General features: G+C 37.4%; 1 protein-coding gene and 1 long non-coding RNA gene across 3 annotated transcripts; one reads left to right on the forward strand and one right to left on the reverse strand.

The window, feature by feature from the left end:
* Positions 1-10,481: 10,481 nt before the first annotated feature.
* LOC145727648 (protein hairy-like) lies at positions 10,482-16,299 on the forward strand. 2 transcript variants are annotated; one of them, XM_081977367.1, is made up of 4 exons: positions 10,482-10,993; positions 14,072-14,167; positions 14,280-14,396; positions 14,490-16,299. In XM_081977367.1, the coding sequence occupies exons 1-4, from the start codon at positions 10,775-10,777 to the stop codon at positions 14,928-14,930; spliced, it is 873 nt and encodes a 290-aa protein (XP_081833493.1). In that variant the 5' UTR covers positions 10,482-10,774; the 3' UTR covers positions 14,931-16,299. The 2 variants fall into 2 exon arrangements, with proteins under 2 accessions (XP_081833493.1, XP_081833492.1); XM_081977366.1 differs by having other exon boundaries at positions 10,488-10,993; positions 14,280-16,299.
* On the reverse strand, positions 12,788-14,065 carry LOC145727649 (uncharacterized). Its single transcript, XR_014177909.1, has 2 exons — positions 13,598-14,065; positions 12,788-13,543 (listed from the first exon to the last, which is right to left on the reverse strand). It is a non-coding gene; the product is annotated as an uncharacterized LOC145727649 (long non-coding RNA).
* Positions 16,300-21,882: the final 5,583 nt, after the last annotated feature.

Here is a 21,882-nt window from a genome sequence, read left to right on the forward strand (position 1 = left end):
TTCTTGTCTGTCTTGTGTGTGAAATAGATTAATATTTGCATTGTTTTTTTTTCGATATGAAGGTTTGTCGTTAGTTTTGATAACAGGTCGCTTTTAAAGCTAATTTAGTATTTCCAGATTAATCCATTACATATTATAACGTACATTTTAAGTCACACAAAAGTTCAAATATGAACTGTTTTTACTTGAAACTTATTGCTGCAAGATTACAATCTTAATTAGTCAAAATTGTTTGAAAGACCTAGCCTAAATTTTAGTTTATTCCCTATTGATGTGAGCACTAATTTTCAAAGTAAATGGACTTGTATTGACCTGTTTACCGACAGAATTTCTCAAAAGTCCGGTGGTCTAAACAACCACTATAACCATAAGTTAAGCATGGTTGGGATTAATTTTCCCGTTGTTAAGCAAGGGTTAGTGTTTTTTCACCTGCGATTTGGTGGGCCTTTTTAAATATTTACGACCCTTCTACCTGATTTGTATAAGAAGGTAGGATTTATCTGTTTTCTTCGAGGCAGTGGCGTAAAGTGGTTCCACCAAAGGATTTTTTCCTAGGTTATTGCAAACCAGTCGGATTTTTCTCGGACGTTACTGTGCAATCTGAAGATTCCGGCAAACAACCCGAAAAGTGCATTTTGGGTTAAGGTCAAAAGCTGTAAAAACACCAATTTTCCGTTAATAACACAGGCTGCCGGTTTGCTGAAAGACGTTCGGAATTTATGATTCGATCGAGGAATATTTTCAACTGTTGAGAGGTGTGGCCAACCTAAATAATGAGAAGTCAGTTCTCAATATTATATATTTAGCGCTGAAATGCATATAGAGAAACATAACCTAACCTAAACCAAGAAAACGAAAAAAATATCAAGTAGGCCATATTTTCAGCGCGCTGTTGCCAAGCGCCAAGTATCACTCAAATACCGTCGACAAAATAACTTGGCGTTTGTCAACAGCGCGCTGAAAATATAGCCTACTTGATATTGTTTTCGTTTTCTGTCTTAGTCCCTCGCATGCAATAATGTACGTTTCTCTGTCCGTTACGCGGTTTTCCTATGGTCGTTTTTGGATTTACCACACCTGTATAATTAATACAGTCACGTGCTAACTGTTAAATATCCCTTCGGTTTTTATTACACAGTAGAATTACCAAGCTTCAGTTCTGTTTAATAAAAACCAAATAGAACATAGTACTGATATTATTTTTGATAGGGTATAAATAGACAAAGCCGTTGTCAAAGTTTTCTAGTGTCAAATGTAAAACGATTTCCTATTTGACAATTGACAGATTGGCATAAATAGCCTTAATGTCCTCCGATAAATTCCTCTGAGAAAACAACTTTTTCTCGCGCCGAGTGAGAAAAAGGAACGTTTGCGCCGTTATTTGATTTGGGTCCCCGATAAGTGATGAGTGCGGGGGGGCTGAAGGGTGCAGGACGGCAGCAAAAGGCTCGAATGCCGCCGCGTGTCCTCCAGATCTGATGGACACGGTCCAGCGATGCGGAGCCCCGCAGCGGATGAGCGGCATAAGCCGATAACTATCGTGCCCAGTGTCCGATGGATAGTTCTCAGTCAATTCGACTTACTCTCTTAAACATGTTTTCAGGATGTCCTTTTTTAATACTATTACCGATTTAAGATAATTTGTCAATATATTTTATAAGTATACCTATATCAATCTGAAACGGTTTTCGAGATATTGACGTTTAAAAAAATGGCAAAGCTCCTCACCAGAGAGATGCAACTATTTTTTCAGATTTTAGGCGTGGTCATATAAGAAAAATTCAGGTGTCAAGTTGCCAACCTAACAATGTTTAAAACTGGCGTACATAATAGAAAATTAGAGGAATTGACTAGTGTCCGCAAGTTTACTGTATGGACATTAACTTCGGCTCTCAGTTATTTTACGCCTTTGTCGCGGTCGCACGCCGCCACCAATTTATTTCATTGGCGTTGGTTTTAATGGCCGATCATATACAGGGTGTGCTATATCCACGTTTATAGTGTTATTTTTGTAATAAAAATGTTTTCTTTAAATCCAAAACCGACCATAGGAAAACCGCGTAACGGACAGAGAAACGTACATTATTGCATGCGCGGGACTAAGACAGAAAACGAAAAAAATATCAAGTAGGCCATATTTTCAGCGCGCTGTTGCCAAACGCCACAAGTATCACTCAAATACCGTCGACAAAATAACTTGGCGTTTGGCAATAGCGCGCTGAAAATATGGCCTACTTGATATTTTTTTCGTTTTCTGTCTTTGTCCCGTCACATGACATGGCTATACAAGTTTTTTAGCTTCACGTTTCGAATGCACCGTTGAAATAAATATAATCACCCTGTATATGTGCGATTGCGGTCGAAAACAGGAAAATCGTATATTGCTTATTAATAATTATTAACGATTTAACGAATATTCTCAGTAGTCGTGCCGACGTTTACGTTATTTTCAGTTTTTGCACAAGGTCGAACTGGTCGTAAAGTTGTTTATGCCGACGCCGCGGCCGATTTGCAATTCAGTACTATGGTTATGTATTATTTTTATTTGTAAAGCCATATTATAGATATTTATATAATTCCCATTTTAGAAACACTCCGAGTCCGGAAAAATGCTTCATTAGTGACACGTGTCAGTCCATGCCGCTGGCCACCAAGAATTTCTTATAAAGTAGTCACATGACTGTTACATGGAGAACATTGGTTTACAATGGTTTCTTTTTTCCTACCTAGATCACAGTTCTAGAATAACATCAGTTACTGTAAAATAACGGATGTTCAATAATTGTTATGGTCGTAGTTGGCTGTGGTTCTAGCATGAACGTAGGGCCGTTGATAAGTTCGTATAAGGTTTGAAATGACAGCTGTCATATAATAATTGTGTGCAACGTTATCTAAGACATACGTTTTTTGTGACAATTGCCATCCATAGGCGACCTGACCATAACAACTATAGAACACCCGTTACAATGCTGCAAGAATCTTATTTTACAGGAATATGTCAAAACTAATCTCTCCCTTGTTTTGAAAAAATGTTATGCATAATTTTATCGTTTGACATACGGATATTCTAATGCAATGTTGTCGGATGTGAAAGCTTTTACTCTTAATATTAATCACAGTTTAGTCTGGTCTGAATGCGGGTATTGAAATGGATTTCAGTAACAACCAGCCGCCAGACAAAACAACAGTAATCTGCATCAGGATCCATTACACTTTAAAACAACAAAACAAATCGAATTAATCTGATTACGTATTAGGGCTGCAAAACAACGATTCGAATCGCATTACTATACAATATATTTCTCATGACGATGCTCACGGATCTTTTTCTCAGGGTCCGAGCAGGATGATGATGCGGCAGGATCGCCGACATAAAAATCCGGCCGTTATAAATCATTCCCAAAATGAATGTTATCAGTGAAAAGGGCCCTGCTCGGCTTATGAAAACACAATGGCCAATGCCGTACAGGCAAAAAGAAAACGACCAACAAGTTACGGTTTTGGTTCCCAAGACGAAACAATAAGCCGATCCTGCTGCTGGTGCTGCTGGAACCGTGAGGTTATGCCGATAACGTTCGTTAGTGATTCGAAAGCGCTCTTCGACCACTTTGCAGGACCTCACTCCATGTTTTTATCTTATATAAACTGAAAATTGTTCAGGAAACTTAGCTGTGTTACGTCATTGACGTTTAACGCGCCTCGTTGCCAGATGTTTAGTTTGTTCATTAAAACACGAACTTTACATAAGTTTTGTTTTTATTTACTTCTTATATAGAAGTTGACGCAGTTTTTTAACAGAGAATTTTGAATAACAATATTAGTCAATTTTGAGTTTTTTTTGTCTCTCTCTGTAAGCAGTTTTTAGTCATCAACAACAAAAACAAAAACAGGAAACGGTCAACTAGCAATCTGGCAACAACGCACACGAGATCGAGAAGGTCACGTTTGTGTCAGAATTGCGTTCAGTTAATAAGCGCGTGTTAGAAAGAGAGCGCTACAGGTCGCTAAGCAATACGAATGCATTTTCAAAACGTCAAACTCACTGATGACGTGCATCGCTCCCATTAGTGCCCTAAAACATACTTTTCAAAACAATAATCTTTAAATCAACCAATGACATAATCTGTTTTCTGCGATTAGAATTAATATTTTTTTAGTAACTGTAATTTGTACTTTATTAGTTTAAAAAAAAAAAAGTTAAAATATCGTAAAGTTCGGTCCTGTTTTCGTGTTATCGAAGTGGCTATCGAATGACCCCATGGGTTTTGCCGATGCCTTTTAGACGTGTTTTTCATTCTTCTTGGTCGGCAGCGTCTTTGAATGGTGTTACGAGTTACAAGCCTCCTTGAACGTATTCAATTTCCGCCACTCGTTTACTAAGGATTTGATTTATAGGAATTAATTCTATTAGAAAAAAATACAAAAATCGCATAAGTAATTAAAAAAATTGTAAATTAAAAATTATATTAATCTGCGATAACGTGACAGCAATAAAACTTTCTGGATTATACGTGTAAGTCTTATTAAAGATCTTGTTGGGTTTCAAACCGATGGTGGAAATTCCGTTGAATATTTCTTTGTGATTCTGGCCTCGGCTCGTGACCACACACGCGGCCACCGTGGGTCGAAAACAAGCGACCACGATAACCATACCAATGACGTCATTTCACTTCTTGTTGATTGCCACAACAATTAAGGCGATGTAGTTAAGGGGACAACTCATGGACTTAGTATGATTCACAAGGATGTAATTTATATTTGATCAATTTCCATAAGTAAACAAAATAAAAAATTTGCCAAAAACCTGCCAGTGTTATCGACAAGATGTCGCTCACCACCAGAGCAGTCTCGTGGCTGTTTCTCAAAATCGAGTGAATCAATTTGAAGAAACAGCCACTCAAAAATGACCAAAAATTTTGCTGTCCCATTCTTTTTGACGAGCAGTTTATTTTGTAAATTTTTTTACAAATATTTAGGAAGATTGGCGAAGGTGTAAAATGAGTCAATCAAAGACGTTTTTGATTTAAATTTTTTTTATTAAAACGCGTTAATTCTGCTGAACTTGTGTGTGAGGTTATTTCCGCCATTTTGGTAAGTTGCCTTAATTTGCTAGAAGCAACCCAGGTTTTAATGTTGGTGTCGGAGCCAGCAAATTATTGTTTAAAAAGAATAGATCGTTATTTGTGGCAGCTATCAGTTCATTTTTCATACGGTAGGCGGCGCGTCGATTAGTTGACGGCGTGTGTATCGCGCGCAAAAGGTGGGAATGAGGTTAAGAAAAGAGGAGAATTGTTGTTGATATAAACAAAGAAGGGGGATGTAACACGTTTTGGGGTTTTTCGAGTATTTTAAGGACTCTTGTTATTAAACCAGTGTTCTTTTTGAAACAGGTTGTTTTATTGTGCCCACTCATCAAAGACCGGACAGTGATTACCAGGATCACCTTACGTACGTGGCTTCAGGAAGCGGTGTTTTCTTGAGATGGCGCGACCCTTGGTTTTTTGGAAATAAAAAGGTAATTTTCTTGACATGTGTTAACCTGGGTATGTAAGGTTAGATTTATCTGAAGGACCCCTCCTGGTTGTGGTCAAAGCCTGTCTCCTGGAGTCAGAGCAGGGTAATTTGTTGGAAACAAGCAGGAAGTGGTAGTTGGTTGATTTGCCGTGGACAGAACCACGCTGTAGCTACAGGGAACTAAGAGTTCGTGGATTGAAAGGGGTGGAAAGATTCAGGCACCATTTTGTTTTCCTGCTGGATAACTGGCCAGCGGATAGCCACGTGCTAAACCACCAAGAGTGTGGTGACTGTTTTGGAGGGAGCATTTTGCCTGGTTAGTGGGTTATAGTTTTATTGTGACTCACAAAGCAACTGGAACTGAACTTGATAGCATTTAGAGTAATAGTTACTGTTTTGATTTTTTAAGTATTGACCTTGGCTTGGTTAACCCTTGTAGTAACCACTGGAAGTGGACCTTTATTCTGGCTTATTGCCACTTAACAGATTAACCGAATCAAAGTCAGTTAGCTTATTGTTTTTGGGTGCTGTTTGCTGCTCTTAATTTCTGCCTAGGTATTCTACAACAACGACATTGGCCTGGAGGATGGTGCTGTAGCGCTGCATCCCGATCCGTCCCCGGCTCCAGTAAATCTGGCCGTAAGAGCGGTATGTTTTAAGTTAAGAGTTAGCAACAGCCCTAGAACTGTGTTCGAGTAATTTCCTGAGTAAATTTTAAGCCTTCAGCCTTAACTGTTTTTATTCTTTGTAAATTGTAAATACTGATTGTACATTTCACTTAGTTTAGTGTATGTTTTCGACTACCTTAAAACCCAAAAGTGTTGCTTAGCAGGGCTATCTCATGCTCAATTATCCACCCACGAGATAAGTTTTAATTTTATTAGCAATAAGTAAAAGATTGTAACAAACTTTGGCTAAAATGACCCTGACTCATTTTAAAAAAGTGACAGTTTAACATGAACTGAATATTAATCTCACAGCATTTACACAAGTCCAGGCCCGATAATCGGCTTCTTCTTCTTGGAATACGTCCCACGCTTCCATCGGTCTGTCCGTTCCGACAAAGACAATGGTCATTATCTCACTCTTCGGCGAGATGATGGACGGTCCGGTCCGACACCACTATTTATGACTTAGTGGTTGCCAACTGCAGCGCCGCCATATTTTCAAAATTTAAAGCTGCTTCTCGGTACTGGCATAACAATAACGTCACACAACAACCAACCCTACGGTTACCGTTGAGAATCATTTCCTTGAAGGGTTGAATGCAGATATTGTGATATTTGACAACATGCAAGTGGTTTTGAACGTGCCAAAAAATTGTAGTTATAAATAATACAAAACCATTAAAACTATGATGTGTAAACTTGAAAATTTGACCACAGAATCTTTCTTAGTTGGCAATTTCTAAAGAAAAAGTTAACGCAAATTTTGAGTTAATGCAATCTGGTGTTTTGATTTGGTTATGACTCTTCTGCGATTTATGATACATGTGTGAAGTACTTTTTGCAAGGCAATCGCTACTTGAAATAAGTCAGTCATTTAAAACTAACTTGAAAAATGTGCCATTTTATCAGAAGAGTTCATGAGCAGAATCACTAAACATGATTCAAGCATTTAATAACAGATAATATAAAAAGAAACGGTTCAGTTTTCAATGGGTAATATTTCGATACATTTATTGTATAAAAAAGCGAATTCAAAATATTTGAAGGAAAACTTAAAGGCAGAGCGATCGTACCCACCACACGAAAAGACGCAACAAGAAAAATTATTCCGATATGCTAAATAAGCAGCTTAAGCTGTTAGTAGGGAGACCTTCGTCCCACGAGATACCACAAGGAGATGGGACCACGGGATTTGTGGGTGCCCCCGCTGATTTCGTGATGTTGCTCGAAATTCAGAAATTTCAAATAAAACAAAGATAAAAGCCGACGTTGGTTTTGGCTCAAAAACAGTCACGAATAAGGTCGTTTGCGTCCCAGGGAGGGTTAACACGTTTGTCCTTGTGTTCTTTTTGCCTTTAAACCAAAAAAATCGTTGATTCTGCTAAAATCATTATATTTTACTAAATTGAGAAACTATGGTTATTCTAAAAAACATAAATTTGATAAAAAAAAACTAAAATTAAATTGCGATCATAATGTAAGAGTAATAAAGTGTAGATACGGAACACACGTGTACTACTGATGACGTCATAGTAGAACCTAATGAAGAAGTACTAGAGTGTGAACTGTAAAAACTATCTCGATTTTAATATATTTCATTTTAATAAAATTTACCAAGAATGTCGCTGATCGTAACAATTATCTACCTCAGCCGCCTGAGTACGCATTAGCACAAATCACGGAATGCTCTCCAAGTACCATGGGGGTTCCAATGCGGTACTACTTATTATAGCATCAACTAGAGATGTGTTTCTCACCATCGTCATCAATCACGATTTTAATCAAATTTTACTGGTTTTAACACATTCTATAGATATGGTGGTAATCTAGCAAGTGGTGCAGCACTTTGACATTTCTCAGGAAAGTTCTATAAACGCTGATTTTTAGAAGAATACCAGTCCAGCCCTAGTTGGCGGTACCATGAAAACGGCCCACGTGCCTGCTCGGCTCGTGGGAAAACCACGCCCCCAGCAGTACCACGATGGTACCGCGTGCCAAGAAGCCATACCGGTCGGTCTCTGCAGGAGCAGAGAATGCAGGCAGACCCAGTGCTTTCGCAAGTTTGCGCTGGTAATAATGCTGGATGCTTATTGGATTCCTGATGGTACCGGTACCTACTTATGTTTCACTACTTTACTAATTCACTCTTTTGTTTCTTTATCACACACTGTATTCGCACATCCAATGCTATTACGTAACGTCTGCTGCATTAGTTTTCTATATTGTCGTGTTCTTCATTTTCTAGACTATTCTCAATCAATGACATAGATCAATGATGAGTTGATAACACTTCAAGTGACATGGGTCAGTTGGCTAGAATGGATGTGACGTCGTCTGATAGTTGATCACAAGATCTCAATCAGACTTTCTGATGAGGTGGTCATATGATCAACTGTCGAATGTCACATCCATTTCAGCTTACTGACACATACGAAGTATTCTCTCTTGGATTTCTATGCATAATTTTGAAACCTGTATAGAACATTGACATTTTTTGTCAGCTTAGTTTAGATTTAAAAAAAACACAGTTGCCAACTGCTTAAAAAAATTCGGTACCTACAGATCTAATTAAATTTTTTAGTAAATATCTGAGTACCATTAGAAAATCCTCATTTTCGTCTGATTCTACTCATGATTATTAGAAGTTTGTAGATGGTTCATTTTTTTAATGTGACATGCTGAAATGACTTCAATGATTTCGTGCTGTCAATGATGATCATTAAAATGGCAAATGAATGAACATGTATGTGTATGGTCCAGGGGGCCTATTCTTGAAAGCAGGAAACGGAATTCTCAAGAGAAGTGTTGATAGAATGTGACAGAAGAAGCTGACAATGGCGTGTTCCTGTCACTCACATTCTACAGGTCTTTCTCTTGATAATTCCCTTCCCTCGTTTCAAAAATACGCACACAGGGCACTAATGGGAGCGATGCACGTCATCAGTGAGTTTGACGTTTTGAAAATGCATTCGTATTGCTTACCGATTAGTTGCGCTCTCTTTCTAACACGCGCTTATTAACTGAACGCAATTCTGACACAAACGTGACCTTCTCGATCTCGTGTGCGTTGTTGCCAGATTGCTAGTTGACCGTTTTCTGTTTTTGTTGTTGATGACTAAAAACTGCTTACAGAGAGAGACAAAAAAAAACTTAATATTGACTAATATTGTTATTCAAAATTCTCTGTTAAAATACTGCGTCGAAGAAGTAAATAAAAACAAAATTTATGTACAGTGTTTTAATGAAAAAACTAAACATCTGGCAACGAGGCGCGTTAAACGTCAATGACGTGCATCGGCCGATATATTGCCTTCTACTATATATTTGTGCATTTCTGCTATTTTCTGAAGTTTTATGTCTATATTTGCTTCGCTAAAACAAAGGAAAATACTCTGGAATAATTGCACCTCATTGTTTTAACCTACATATTTTGGCAGTCAAGTGTCGAGCCAAGTTCAGTACTATAAATAACCGGCAAGTGAATAAAATTTTCATCTTACGTCATTATCAATCACGTGACTATGTATAGGTACGAACCAAAAATACAAAATAAATATGTTTGGTCTGGCGAGCCACCCATCTAAAACTCGAAAGCGTTTCCACCCCCGGGCTTTGCGATGCCCGTTCTGTCGCGCCGCCCACTCGGTACAGTCAATTGGGCGGCCCACGTGATCCGCTCGCGTACCAAAAGGTCAAACCGTTGGTGCCGCCGTCGCCGCCAACTTAACACCATGCAACAGGTAGCTCACCCGAACTTGGACGAACGCACCCGAACAAGCCTGGGAACGTGCCGAACTTTTCGTCTCAGCAAACCGTGCGGTCTCTTTGGTGGTACTCCCTCCCCTCACCCCCCCATCAAACAGGCACGGTCGTACCGTCGGTAGGTCTGGGTAACCCGTGTCGGATGCTGCGGAAGGACGGACCAATGCAACGTTGTCACATTTATCGCTACTGACATAATTTCATTATGTTATGTCAAGTACACTATGAACAAACATCGTAAGTTATCATATATTGACAGATATGTCACTTGTCAAATTTTGTGCCTTCCTTTACGGTAGTGTTCTTATTTTTTCATTAAAATAAAAACTTATAGCAAATTATATAAGTTGCAGGCATTTTCTCTTAAGCTAATTTTGACGTTATTTATATGTCTTTCTTGACTCACATAACTGAAATAACGAAAAATTGCTGGATGGTGTAAAAACATTGCATTATGGAGTTTTACAATGCCAACAAACAAAGCATTTACATTTAAAAATTTGGAAATAGTACTTTTTTCCTTACACCACCTATTCGATCAGCAATGCGGCAACATGGCAGTTCTTTGAAAAAAAAACAACAGGTCAGTTTCAGCAGATTTAGCGGCTCGACTCGAAATCCACGCGACCGATTCACTTCACTTTGTCGATGCGTTTCGGTCGGTGTAGACGTTCCTCTTGTGGTCGTACGAGCACCGAACGTAAAGTACCGCGCAAACTTTTTTTTTGTTTAAATATATTAATACCAGGCCGTTGTGCGCCAAAATCTCAGGATCTGGTTATACGAACAATATTTTTAGCTCGTGTCGGTTTATTTAGTGCAGCCTCAAAATGGTGACTACCACGGTACAACCAAACATTTCGGTCTCTAGTACAACTAGTGAACCGGCCAGTGTCCTGCAACCTAACCCTTCGGTTACGGTTAATCCTGTGGTAATGGGGAAACCCACTCATCAGCAGGAAAGTCAATTAAGGGAAAATGCCGGCAGTCCTGTTAGTGGTACTTCTAGTACCACCAGGAGTACTGGCAGAGTCAGCGATAATAGACGAGTAAGTTATTCTTCAACTCTATATTATTTGTGTTTCTTTACTTTATTAAAAAAATATTTTTGAAAGCTTTGCTCTTAGTAGAATTTTTTTAGTATTATATCCTCAAAATACAAAATTTTTGTGTTATATAAATTTCTTTAGTTATCATAGACTTTCAACGTTTTTTGCATATCATAATATCAGTTTAGCCATCATAAAGTAAATAAATAAAACGTGTGTCATACTGTCTTTCATTGTGATAACTTTTAAATTTACGTTGAGTATTATTGGCCAACTTGAGTTACTACTAGATGCAAACCAGCTCAGTTTTCTTAAACAATTTATAGACTGAAATTTTTGATTGAATATTGACAGTATGGATGAATCTAATAAAGGAACTATACAGCTGGTGTGAAATTGAAACAACCCTTTTAGAATCTGTTATTAATGAAAGTGTTTGCTTTGGTTTAATTTAGCTTGGACATATTCCAACCCCAGTAATTGGCAATCACCATCCAGTCTTCTCGTACCACAAACGTTAATAGAATCACACTATAAAAAATACGTGAGGTTCTAAAGTCCGCCGTACTTTTTGGTTCTTATCTCACGCTCGTGCATGTTATAAACACGTCGGGTCAGTTTAACAACAATAATAATAAATTTTTAAAGCTATTTTTGGTTCTCCTAAATTATTCTATAGACTAGCTTATTCTAAAATGAGGTCCTTTGCTGTTGGCCACGTGACATTTTAAACAGTCGAATCATGGATATAGTATAGAAACATCCTCTGCCTACTAAATGAACAAGGTTTTGCGTATAATATATTGCAATATAAACAATCGGGAAACTTAGTGCCGATGTTAAAAAAATAATCACGCTACAACCTCAATTAAAACAATGGATTGTGTGCCTGCATACAGGATTACCACAGTAGTTTTCGCACCTGATCAAAAATCAGGTTTACCGTCACCTGAATAACGAATTTTTGGAGTTCTTGTATTATAGGTTAGTTGTGATTCATATAATGACAACTGACTAGTATGAATGAAGAAAGAGCCTTGCAGATGTAGTTTCTCTTGATCATTTTAATTTCGTTTGTTTTTGCTTTTGGACACTAGCTATATGGATCATCAAGATCAAACATTTCATATTTTTTTCTAAATTTTGTTTAAATATTGATAGTATATAAAGGTCCATTTTAGAATACGTAGAAAAACAGTGGTCTTTTGACATGTGGATCATGACAGCTGTGCAATAATAATAATTTGTCACTCTATCTATTATTAAGGAAATTAGAATGATGGGAAAATGATATAGCCTATATATATAGCAGACATTTGATCAGAGGCGGTGTCTCGACTAAATTTAAAACAAAAGAGCGTCGCGGGCACGTTGCCAAGTCGGGCACGAGGCTGCCACGCTTGACGCAACGCTTTTCCCACGCCGGCCAAGATTCGCGTACCGGGAGTGCCCGAAGCAAGGTCGAATGGCTTATTATTTATATTATAGTATACTCGTAATGTTGTACACACCGGGCGAGCCAAGCAAATAGACCTTTGCATCTAAATAAATTAGGTTAAACGCTGTAAGCCAATTTGATCACTTTGCTTCAGCACGTCTGGGCCCATACTTGATAGTGGTCACGTGACAATTGACGTTTGACTGAAATTCAAGTGACAGCTGTCAAATAACGCTTTGTTTCCTAGAAAGTTAGCAACCACATAACCGGTTTTGACGTGGCTTAACAGTTGGTCACATGAACTACGTCATAACTATTATTGACACATGTCATTTACAATTTTTGTGTTGTTACAATCTTTTTACTTCTATATTTACAATACTTACATACTTCTATTACATTATACTTATATACTTATATACTTCTATATATGTACAATCTATATTTACAAATTTACAGTTTACAAAGAATAAAAACCGTTAAGGCTGAAGGCTTAAAATTTATTCAGGAAATTACTCGAACACACTTCTAGGGCTGTTGCTAACTCTTAACTTAAAACATACCGCTCTTACTGCCAGATTTACTGGAGCCGGGGACGAATTGGGATGCAGCGCTACAGCACGATCCTCCAGGCCAATGTCGTTGTTGTAGAATACCTAGGCAGAAATCAAGAGCAGCAAACAGCACCCAAAAACAATAAGCTAACTGACTTTGATTCGGTTAATATGTTAAGTGGCAATAAGCCAGAATAAAGGTCCACTTCCAGTGGTTACTACAAGGGTTAACCGAGCCAAGATCAATACTTAACAAGTCAAAATAGTAACTATTACTCTAAATGCTATCAAGTTCAGTTCCAGTTGCTTTGTGAATCACAATAAAACTATAATCCACTAACCAGGCGAAATGCTCCCTCCAAAACAGCCAGTTATCCAGCAGGAAAATAAAATGGTGCCTGAATCTTTGTTCCCTTTCAATCCACCAATCCACGAACTCTTAGCTACCGCGTGGGTCTGTCCACGGCAAATCAACCAACTACCACTCCCTGCTTGTTTCCAACAAATTACCCTGCTCTGACTCCAGGAGACAGGCTTTGACCACAACCAGGAGGAGCCCTTCAGATAAATCTAACCTTAAATACCCAGGTTAACACATGTCAAGAAAATTACCTTTTTATTTTCAAAAAAGGACGAAAAAGCAAAACGGCCCGCTTCCAACCACTGGAATACGGCCACCCTTAAATAAAACCAACTGTTGCGCCATCTCAAGAAAACACCGCTTCCTGAAGCCACGTACGTAAGGTGATCCTGGTAATCACTGTCCGGTCTTTGATGAGTGGGCACAATAAAACAACCCGTTTCAAAAAGAACACTGGTTTAATAACAAGAGTCCTTAAAATACTCGAAAAACCCCAAAACGTGTTACATCCCCCTTCTTTGTTTATATCAACAACAACAACTCTCCTCTTTTCTTAACCTCACTTCCATCTTTTGCGCGCGATACACACGCCGTTAACTAATCGACGCGCCGCCTACCGTATGAAAAATGAACTGATAGCTGCCACAAACAACGATCTTTTTTTTTTAAACAATAATTTGCTGGCTCCGACACTTTTTGTATGTTAATGGACATTTTTGTTGCAGAGCAATAAGCCGATCATGGAAAAACGACGAAGAGCTCGAATCAACAACTGTCTCAACGAGCTAAAAACTTTGATATTGGACGCCATGAAAAAAGACGTAAGTAAAAATTAATTTCTTGCTAATATTTATATAAAGTTTTTTTTTTTTTGAATGTGATCATCCTAGCTAGAGAGTTTTGTTTTTAATTTAACTTTAAATTTGTATGCAGCCAGCCAGACACTCAAAATTGGAAAAAGCTGACATTCTGGAAATGACAGTCAAACACCTGCAGAATTTGCAGCGTCAACAGCAAACCATGAGCAACACCGCACTGGATCCAACTGCGGTGGGTAAATTCCGAGCTGGGTTTGCCGAATGCGCTACCGAAGTCGACCGATTTCCTGGTCTAGAACCGACCGTAAAACGGAAATTGTTACAGCATTTGGCCGGCTGCCTCACCCAACAAACTTGCAAAATACCGGATCAACCGCAACAAGTTCAAGTGCACATTCTGCCCAATCCGCAACGGTCTCCCGAACAACAAGTGCCCCAATCTGGAATCATTCTTAGCAACGGAAGCGGCGCTGGAGTACAACTAGTGCCCACCAGGTTACCCAACGGCGATATTGCGCTGATACTGCCATCGGCTTCTCAAACCAATCACCAGTCGGTTCCGCTTTTAGTACCAATTGTGCCGGAGCGAAGCGCTAGCTCTGTGTCAGAGGCTTCCAGTTCTGGTTATAGTCCTAGTCAGAGTCCGGAACCAATGGACACGATGTACTGTAGCAACACGCAACAGAAGCCTTTATCTTTGGTGGTGCGTAAACAAGATCACTCCGGTGATGATAATTCGGATGAAAGGCCTTGGAGACCTTGGTAAATCCAGACTACTCCTAGTAGCGCTTATCTCTAAGCGTACAGCTTACCGTGCCATATTTGAATACTTATTAAGTGTGATTTGCGTCGGAAAATTGATGATGCCATTTAAATGAAGAATTATCAGTGGTTTTAATAAGAAAGTGTGAAATAGTGTTGCTAACTCTATTCTTAAAAATCAGAGTCGAGCACTGATGCAGTTCCTTTAACGTTGGACTTTCGGTTAATGGGGTCATCAACCAATTTTTTTTAATTTTGTTGCGCTTCAAAAAATATTTAACACGTATTTTTGGTTTTCGGCTTTAAAAGCATTTCAACCTAAGAAAAATGACAATAAAAATTTTATTTGGTTGTTTCACCCTGTATACGTTGTATCCCGTTTGACGTCATAAGGGGACTAGTTTTTGACATAAAACGGTGTTCGCTGTTTCTTTTCAGCTTAGCGATCCTCGAGCGAAATAGAGTATATGAACGTACGTCGGATATTAGCAGTCGCCAGTCAACAAATGAAAGCACTGAAAACTGACACTACTGACACTTGACACAGTTCTCTCTTTCTCTCTCAGATTTCTTTCCTTCAAATGAAATGCAGGTGGTAACACAATGTGCTTATGAATGTAGAATTCCACCTACGTTAGCATATTGAATTGTCCCATACATACGTCACGCACAGGGGTGTGCCAAGCTCAATTTAGTATTTATTCAGTTTTTTATAAAAAAAACTAGTGGCGTAAAGTTTAAAATTATCAGTTAAAACAAATTTTTAAACAGGAAACTTTACAATACTATTGTTTTGATTGGACTATAGTTGATGACCCCAGGTACTACATTTAGTACTACATTTTTACTTTAAGAAACTCAGTTGATTCCATAAGACGTCCAGCAATACCCCATTGTTTCCAACTATTATTGTTGTATATTACTATGCTACATGTATTTTCTAATGCTTGCTGACAAAATAATGCGTTGAATTTTTAATCGCCTGAAATATGTTTTTTATTTTATACTTTTGTGATATTAATAATAATTTATTATAGCTGTAGTAAAGCAATTTTTTTGTATCCTTATACATAAATTTTAATAATCCTACATGCCGTGCCTTAATAAACAACAAATGTCACAATGTCTTCCCTTTAAGATGTTTGTTATGCCCATTTTTTCAAACTTTCTATTATACCAGACAGAAACGTTGAAAAACTTGGCTTATTAGATGAATACATATAGATTTATATTTAATAACAAAGTATATTTTTTTTATAATATAATTAGTTGAAGTGTATGAAGTATTTTTTTATAAATAGTATCGATAAGGAGAATGTTTTTAGTTTTATTTTTTAATATTAAACAAAGAGTGTGATTTGTTGAAGTTGAAATGGTGTTTTATTTCCTGATAACCGTAATATACTTTTTTATTCTTTATAAGGATATACAGGTGTGGTAAATCTAAAACCGACCATAGGAAAACCGTGTAACTGACAGAGAAACGTAGATAATTGCATGCGTGGGACAAAGACAGAAAACGAAAAAAATACCAAGTAGGCCATATTTTCAGTACGCTGTTGCCAAAATCCAATACATTTTGTCGACGGTATTGAATTTTGGCAACAGCGTACTGAAAATATGGCCTACTTGGTATTTTTTTCGTTTACTGTCTTTGTCCCGCGCATGCAATTATCTACGTTTCTCTGTCAGTTACACGGTTTTCCTATGGTCGGTTTTGGATTTACCACACCTGTATAAACAATCCATAAGAACTTTCCAAACTAAATGTATTTCACAAAGATGAGACCTTTTTTAGTTTCTATGAATAAAGTTTCCATACAGATTTAAAATATTAACACGTAATAAAAACTGAACCGTTAAGATCAATGGATTGGATATGAAAATCATGTACTGATGATACTTAATTGAAATTATTTGCTTAACGTGTAATTCTGAAGTCATCTTTATGTGCGTTTCTTTATTATTGCTTTTCTCTTACTTTTATATCTACATAAATATGCTAAAGGAGACAAACATTCCATCGGCATCTTTTCTGTTGTTGAAACTGTATACGTATTTTTTGCCATCACATTACACAATTGGAAGAAGTACCGTGTATAAATCGTCGAAACCGCCTTTCTTCTTCTTTTCCGTTTTGGTTGTGTCATACCATTTACAATCGTAATTTGTTTTCCGGCTTCCAAGCTTATTGCTTTCACCTGGTGCATTTTCGGCACGTGACATCGCGTAATCACTCCTCGAGACCGACAAAAAAACAAATTAATTATTGTTATTGTCGAATTCGAAAGTTGGTCAACCAACTGTAAGTAGGGAGTCTAGTTTTGGACCACCAAACTAAAGTATTTCAGTTCTGCTGCTATAACTTAATAATAAAGGGGTTGTTAATATTATAGGTGTGCAGGTGGTCTGCAAAATTTTGATTTTTTTAGCTCTGAAGAAACGCGAGCCTTCGATTTAGTAGCCCTCCCATGAAATTAAGCAATTAACCTTTCCGTCGCGCTATTTCTTTGACCACACAGATTGTTATTCCAGCCTGATGATGATGGGACGATCTGTCTAGTAAAAAGATGTTGAATTCTAGTTTAATTTCTAGTAAAATAACATAAAACTCTAATAACCTCGTAATTTGACTGGTCTATTTTAGCTGTAGGTTAACGTTAAATTAAGGAATTGTGGGTATAATTATGGGGGCTGCACAAAAGTCGAACGTTGGGTGGTCATGTGGGTTCGCGTTAGTAAACGCTTTCGAAGGGTTTTTATTTAATTTTGGTTAATTTCATCTTAATGAACGGGTTTCGTCGAATTTTTGGGTTGGCGAAGGTCGAGTGCAATTAAGCCTGCACATTAAATGTTTGATGTTTCAGTTAACGTTTGGTTTCAGAACTTAATCTTAAATAAAACTTGCAAATTACACATGGGTTCTTGAAAAAGACTCTTATAGGACTTTATTGGCTTTAAAATTCGTAACTTTTAATTGTTGTAATTATTACTACACCACACATGTAGTTTAGAAAATATCACTTGGATTTTAAAAATATAAGTTGGATTTCAGAATCGTAAATTTGGTTTTAGAAAACGTAAGTTGTATTTCAGATTCGTCACTTGTATTTTAGAACGCGATATTTCAATTTCAGATTTTTTTGTGTTTCTATGTGGTTATTAGTTCGTTGTTTTTTTTTTAATATCACTTTAAGCAAAAAAAACCCGCCCATCGGAAGTATTAATTTATATAAAATATACAGGGTGTCCCGTAACTATATGACAATCTCTCGGGGGCATACAGGGGAGGTCAAAATAATACGATTTGTTCATATACAGGTGTGGTAAATCCAAAAGCGACCATAGGAAAACCGTGTAACGGACAGAGAAACGTAGGTAATTGCATGCGCGGGAGAAAGACAGAAAACGAAAAAAATATCAAGTAGGCCATATTTTTAGCGCGCCGTTGCCAAACGCCGTAAGTAAGTTTGTCGAGGGTATTGAATACTTACGGCGTTTGGCAACAGCGCGCTGAAAATATGGCCTACTTGATATTTTTTCCGTTTACTGTCTTTCTCCCGCGCATGCAATTACCTACGTTTCTCTGTCCGTTACACGGTCTTCCTATGGTCGCTTTTGGATTTACCACACCTGTATATTTTTTAAAGTCATTCCCAAGGGAAATATCGAGCCCCAAAGAACTGCCTTCCAATTAACGTTTTTGGCCGTAATTTTTCAAACACTTTGTATATTGTAAGGATTATTGGGTTTAATGTTATATTGAAAGATAGTTTCTATTTGACATGAAAACCAGGTATCTCGTCTTCGAAAGGCAGGAACTAACTGGACCTAAGACACAATTTGCTTTGACAGCTGTCATTATTTTCAGCTGCAAACGTCATTAATGTATACTCTTGACATTTTTATCGATTATTTCCCTCCTATCAATTTTGACTAATCGCTATCAAGAATTAGTATAACAAATGTAAATTTTAAGTGAAAAAATCACTTAACAACTGTCAACTTAGCTGTCAACAGTTTTTCCGGAAAAAAATTCGAAAAAATTGCACACTCCTCACAGCAACATAAAGAATAGTGTTACCCTTTCTAGCTTGAAAGTTATTGTTCTTATTGTTTTAATTAAAATAAAATGTTATTTAACTCAGGAAATAATCTTACCAAATATCCCTCGTGCATCTAATTTTTCCTGTGGAAAATGTGGAAAAATTAAATGGAAAAATGAAAATGGAAAAATTAAATGCACTAGGGATATTACCCCCGAAAAAATCATTTATTTGTGATTATTTCAGAAAATGTCAATTTTAGACGGGGGGGCAAGATTTAAATATGAAAATAGGGGAACACCCCTATTTTGTATTAATCGCGTTTGTCAATCAATTGTCAATATTAATAAAGCACTGTAAGATGAAATCTTATACCAAGTAGGCGGTGCATGTATGTATTTGACAGTTTGAAGGCTGGAAATTTGACGTCACGATGACGTAATTGAACAGAATAATATTATAATCAACTGTCAAATTACGTCATCGTGACGTCAAAATTGGCCCAGCACGCTTGATGGAGCGTTAAAACGATAGATGCACAGCCTACTTTACCATTAATACTCACAAAAGCCATATTAGACGTGTATGAAAGAAAAAAAAATCATTTATGGTCCAGGGCACTAATGGGAGCGATGCACTTCTATTACTAGAAACAAATTAGCAACGCTTCCCAGCAATAGAATTTTGTGCGTTTTTCTTTCTTTAGATTTTTTTATGTATGTAAGATTTGACAAAATTTGAAATTATTCTAAGTATGTTAGTTTATCTAAAATAATGGACACGCCTGACTATTAATTTGCTTTGAAATCCGCGGTAAAAATTAATAACCGGCAAGTATACGTGACAGAAAAAAAAAAACAAAACCAGAGACCGATTTTGGTAAAAGTACCTTGTCGGTGCGGGCTTTCTGCATTTTGGTCGAGGTCACCGTGGTACCGCCATCGTTGCCAATTCAGTCATCCCAGCTAAGATTTCAATGTCACAATTTAATTCAAGACAAAAGTAACTTTTAAAGCAATTTTACTAAACTCTGGTAAATTTTGTTGGTATATCCTACATGGTTGTATTTGGTATCATTGCATGCACCGCAAACCTCGCGTGGTCACTTCACCAGACATGACATGACCACCGCGTCACGGTCACAGCTAACTCGTGGAGGCCACACGCGCGCCGTATGGTAATTACAATTATTGTTCGAAGTTGCTTTTGTTTACCAATTATTATTGTATTTCCTTATTTTTATTGCTCAAATGAAACCATAATTCGGCGACTACAATTATTATTATTTATACATTTTTTAACTTAAAAAGTTGGTCACGTGACAACTGTCAAACTAAGATCGTAATAAATAAACTGCTCACGGAAAAGATCGATACAGCAAAATTTTTACAGGAATGATTTTATAATGTTAAGATTTACGAAAAGGTGTGGACTGGTAGATAAAATGGGTAGTACTTGTTAATATGTTGACGGGCGTAACCTCTGGTAGTACTGTACACTGTACCGTGTTAGTGCGAAAATTACAGTTGGCGCGCGTGCATGACTCCGGTCAATTATTCCGGAACCTTGACGATGGTGGAATAATGACAAAACCTCGAAATCATGTTTACCTGCATGTTTGGATGGAAAATGATGGCGGAAAATTGACACAGATATCGGCAGCGCTTTGTATAGGTTTGACGGTCGCTCTCTAGCATGACTATTAGTGCACAGGTGTTGAAATTATAGAACTAATTAATATTCCATATTCGTATTTCAAGATAAGAGATACTCTCCCTCTGGTGATCAGTTTTAAAAATAGTTTTGGGCATACCAGCTGTCATTTCTCCCTTTGTTTACATTGGTTTTTGGTGACGATTTTAGCAAGTATCCTCGCGGTTGACCAGTTTGCCTATGGTAATTACTACAGTTATCTGTCATGTGATATGACGCATTTTTGGACACGTGCCAAATGACAGTGGTATCCCAATGTATTGGTCAACCGTGAGGATACCTCTCAAGATAGGGCAAAACTTCAAAAGTGACAAGTTTGTTAAGTAGTTGTGTGGATTAACTGTCAAGTGACGTCACATTTGCTTGTCTGGCTTAAGACATAGAAAACATTATAAAGGCCAGTAAGACACAAAATTTGACATTTGCACAAGCCACTTTATTTTTTCTAAGAATCACATGACTTCATGATTACAAAGTTTCAGTTGTTTAATGTGAAAGCACATCAAATATATCCCTGTTTTACCGACACTTTTTAAAGGTCGATTTTAAGTACAACTTAGGATAAGTTAAGGTTTGAATATGACAGATCAGGTGCAAAAATAACAAAGTCTAACATAAACTTATCTAAGTTAGCCAATGTTGGGGAAACGGGCATTAGCAAAACATATCTAGTGTGCCAAGCAAAAAACGCCCTCTCGCGGAGAAATTATCGTTATTAGAATCTCACATGTGTTGCATGCAATAAATGTTTTTTCTTTCGAAATCTGTATAATTCATCGGTCCGTATATTACTGCAACCAACAATACACCAGGTTCACATCTGCTCGTGGAAGATGTGGCAACATAGGGCACAGTCCCAACTGACAGTCGGCTAAACATTTTGAGGTTAGGAATTTTAAAAAGTTGAAAAACACCAAAAACTACAAACAGAAGAAATAAAAACTTAATTTAGGGTTGTTTAGGTTTATTAATTAGTGTTGTTATTTGCGAGACCTTCGTAGAATTTAAGATTTTTCTTCACCAAACTGGAAAACTTTCAACATTTGGTGGTAAACAAAGGCGGAAAGTTCCAATCAAACTTTGGCTTGGGAACAACAACCACATTCAATTTAAATTATCTGGAAAGAACATCACAGATAGGTGCATTCAAACGAGTCATTAACAGCCCAATACCAACGTTTCAAGAATTATTCCATA

Source organism: Ips typographus, linkage group LG4 (genome assembly GCF_016097725.1).
Source record: "Ips typographus isolate SLU linkage group LG4, UJ_Ityp_2.0, whole genome shotgun sequence".
In the NCBI taxonomy this organism is placed as follows: Eukaryota; Metazoa; Arthropoda; class Insecta; order Coleoptera; family Curculionidae; genus Ips; species Ips typographus.

What these genes read in the sequence shown, in the direction of transcription:
- LOC145727648 (XM_081977366.1), top strand. Translation starts at nt 10,775, where the DNA reads ATGGTGACTACCACGGTACAACCAAACATTTCGGTCTCTAGTACAACT. An exon ending in GAGTCAGCGATAATAGACGA is followed by an intron (nt 10,994 to 14,071) that starts GTAAGTTATTCT and finishes TTTTTGTTGCAG; the next exon opens with AGCAATAAGCCGATCATGGA. An exon ending in TGGACGCCATGAAAAAAGAC is followed by an intron (nt 14,168 to 14,279) that starts GTAAGTAAAAAT and finishes ATTTGTATGCAG; the next exon opens with CCAGCCAGACACTCAAAATT.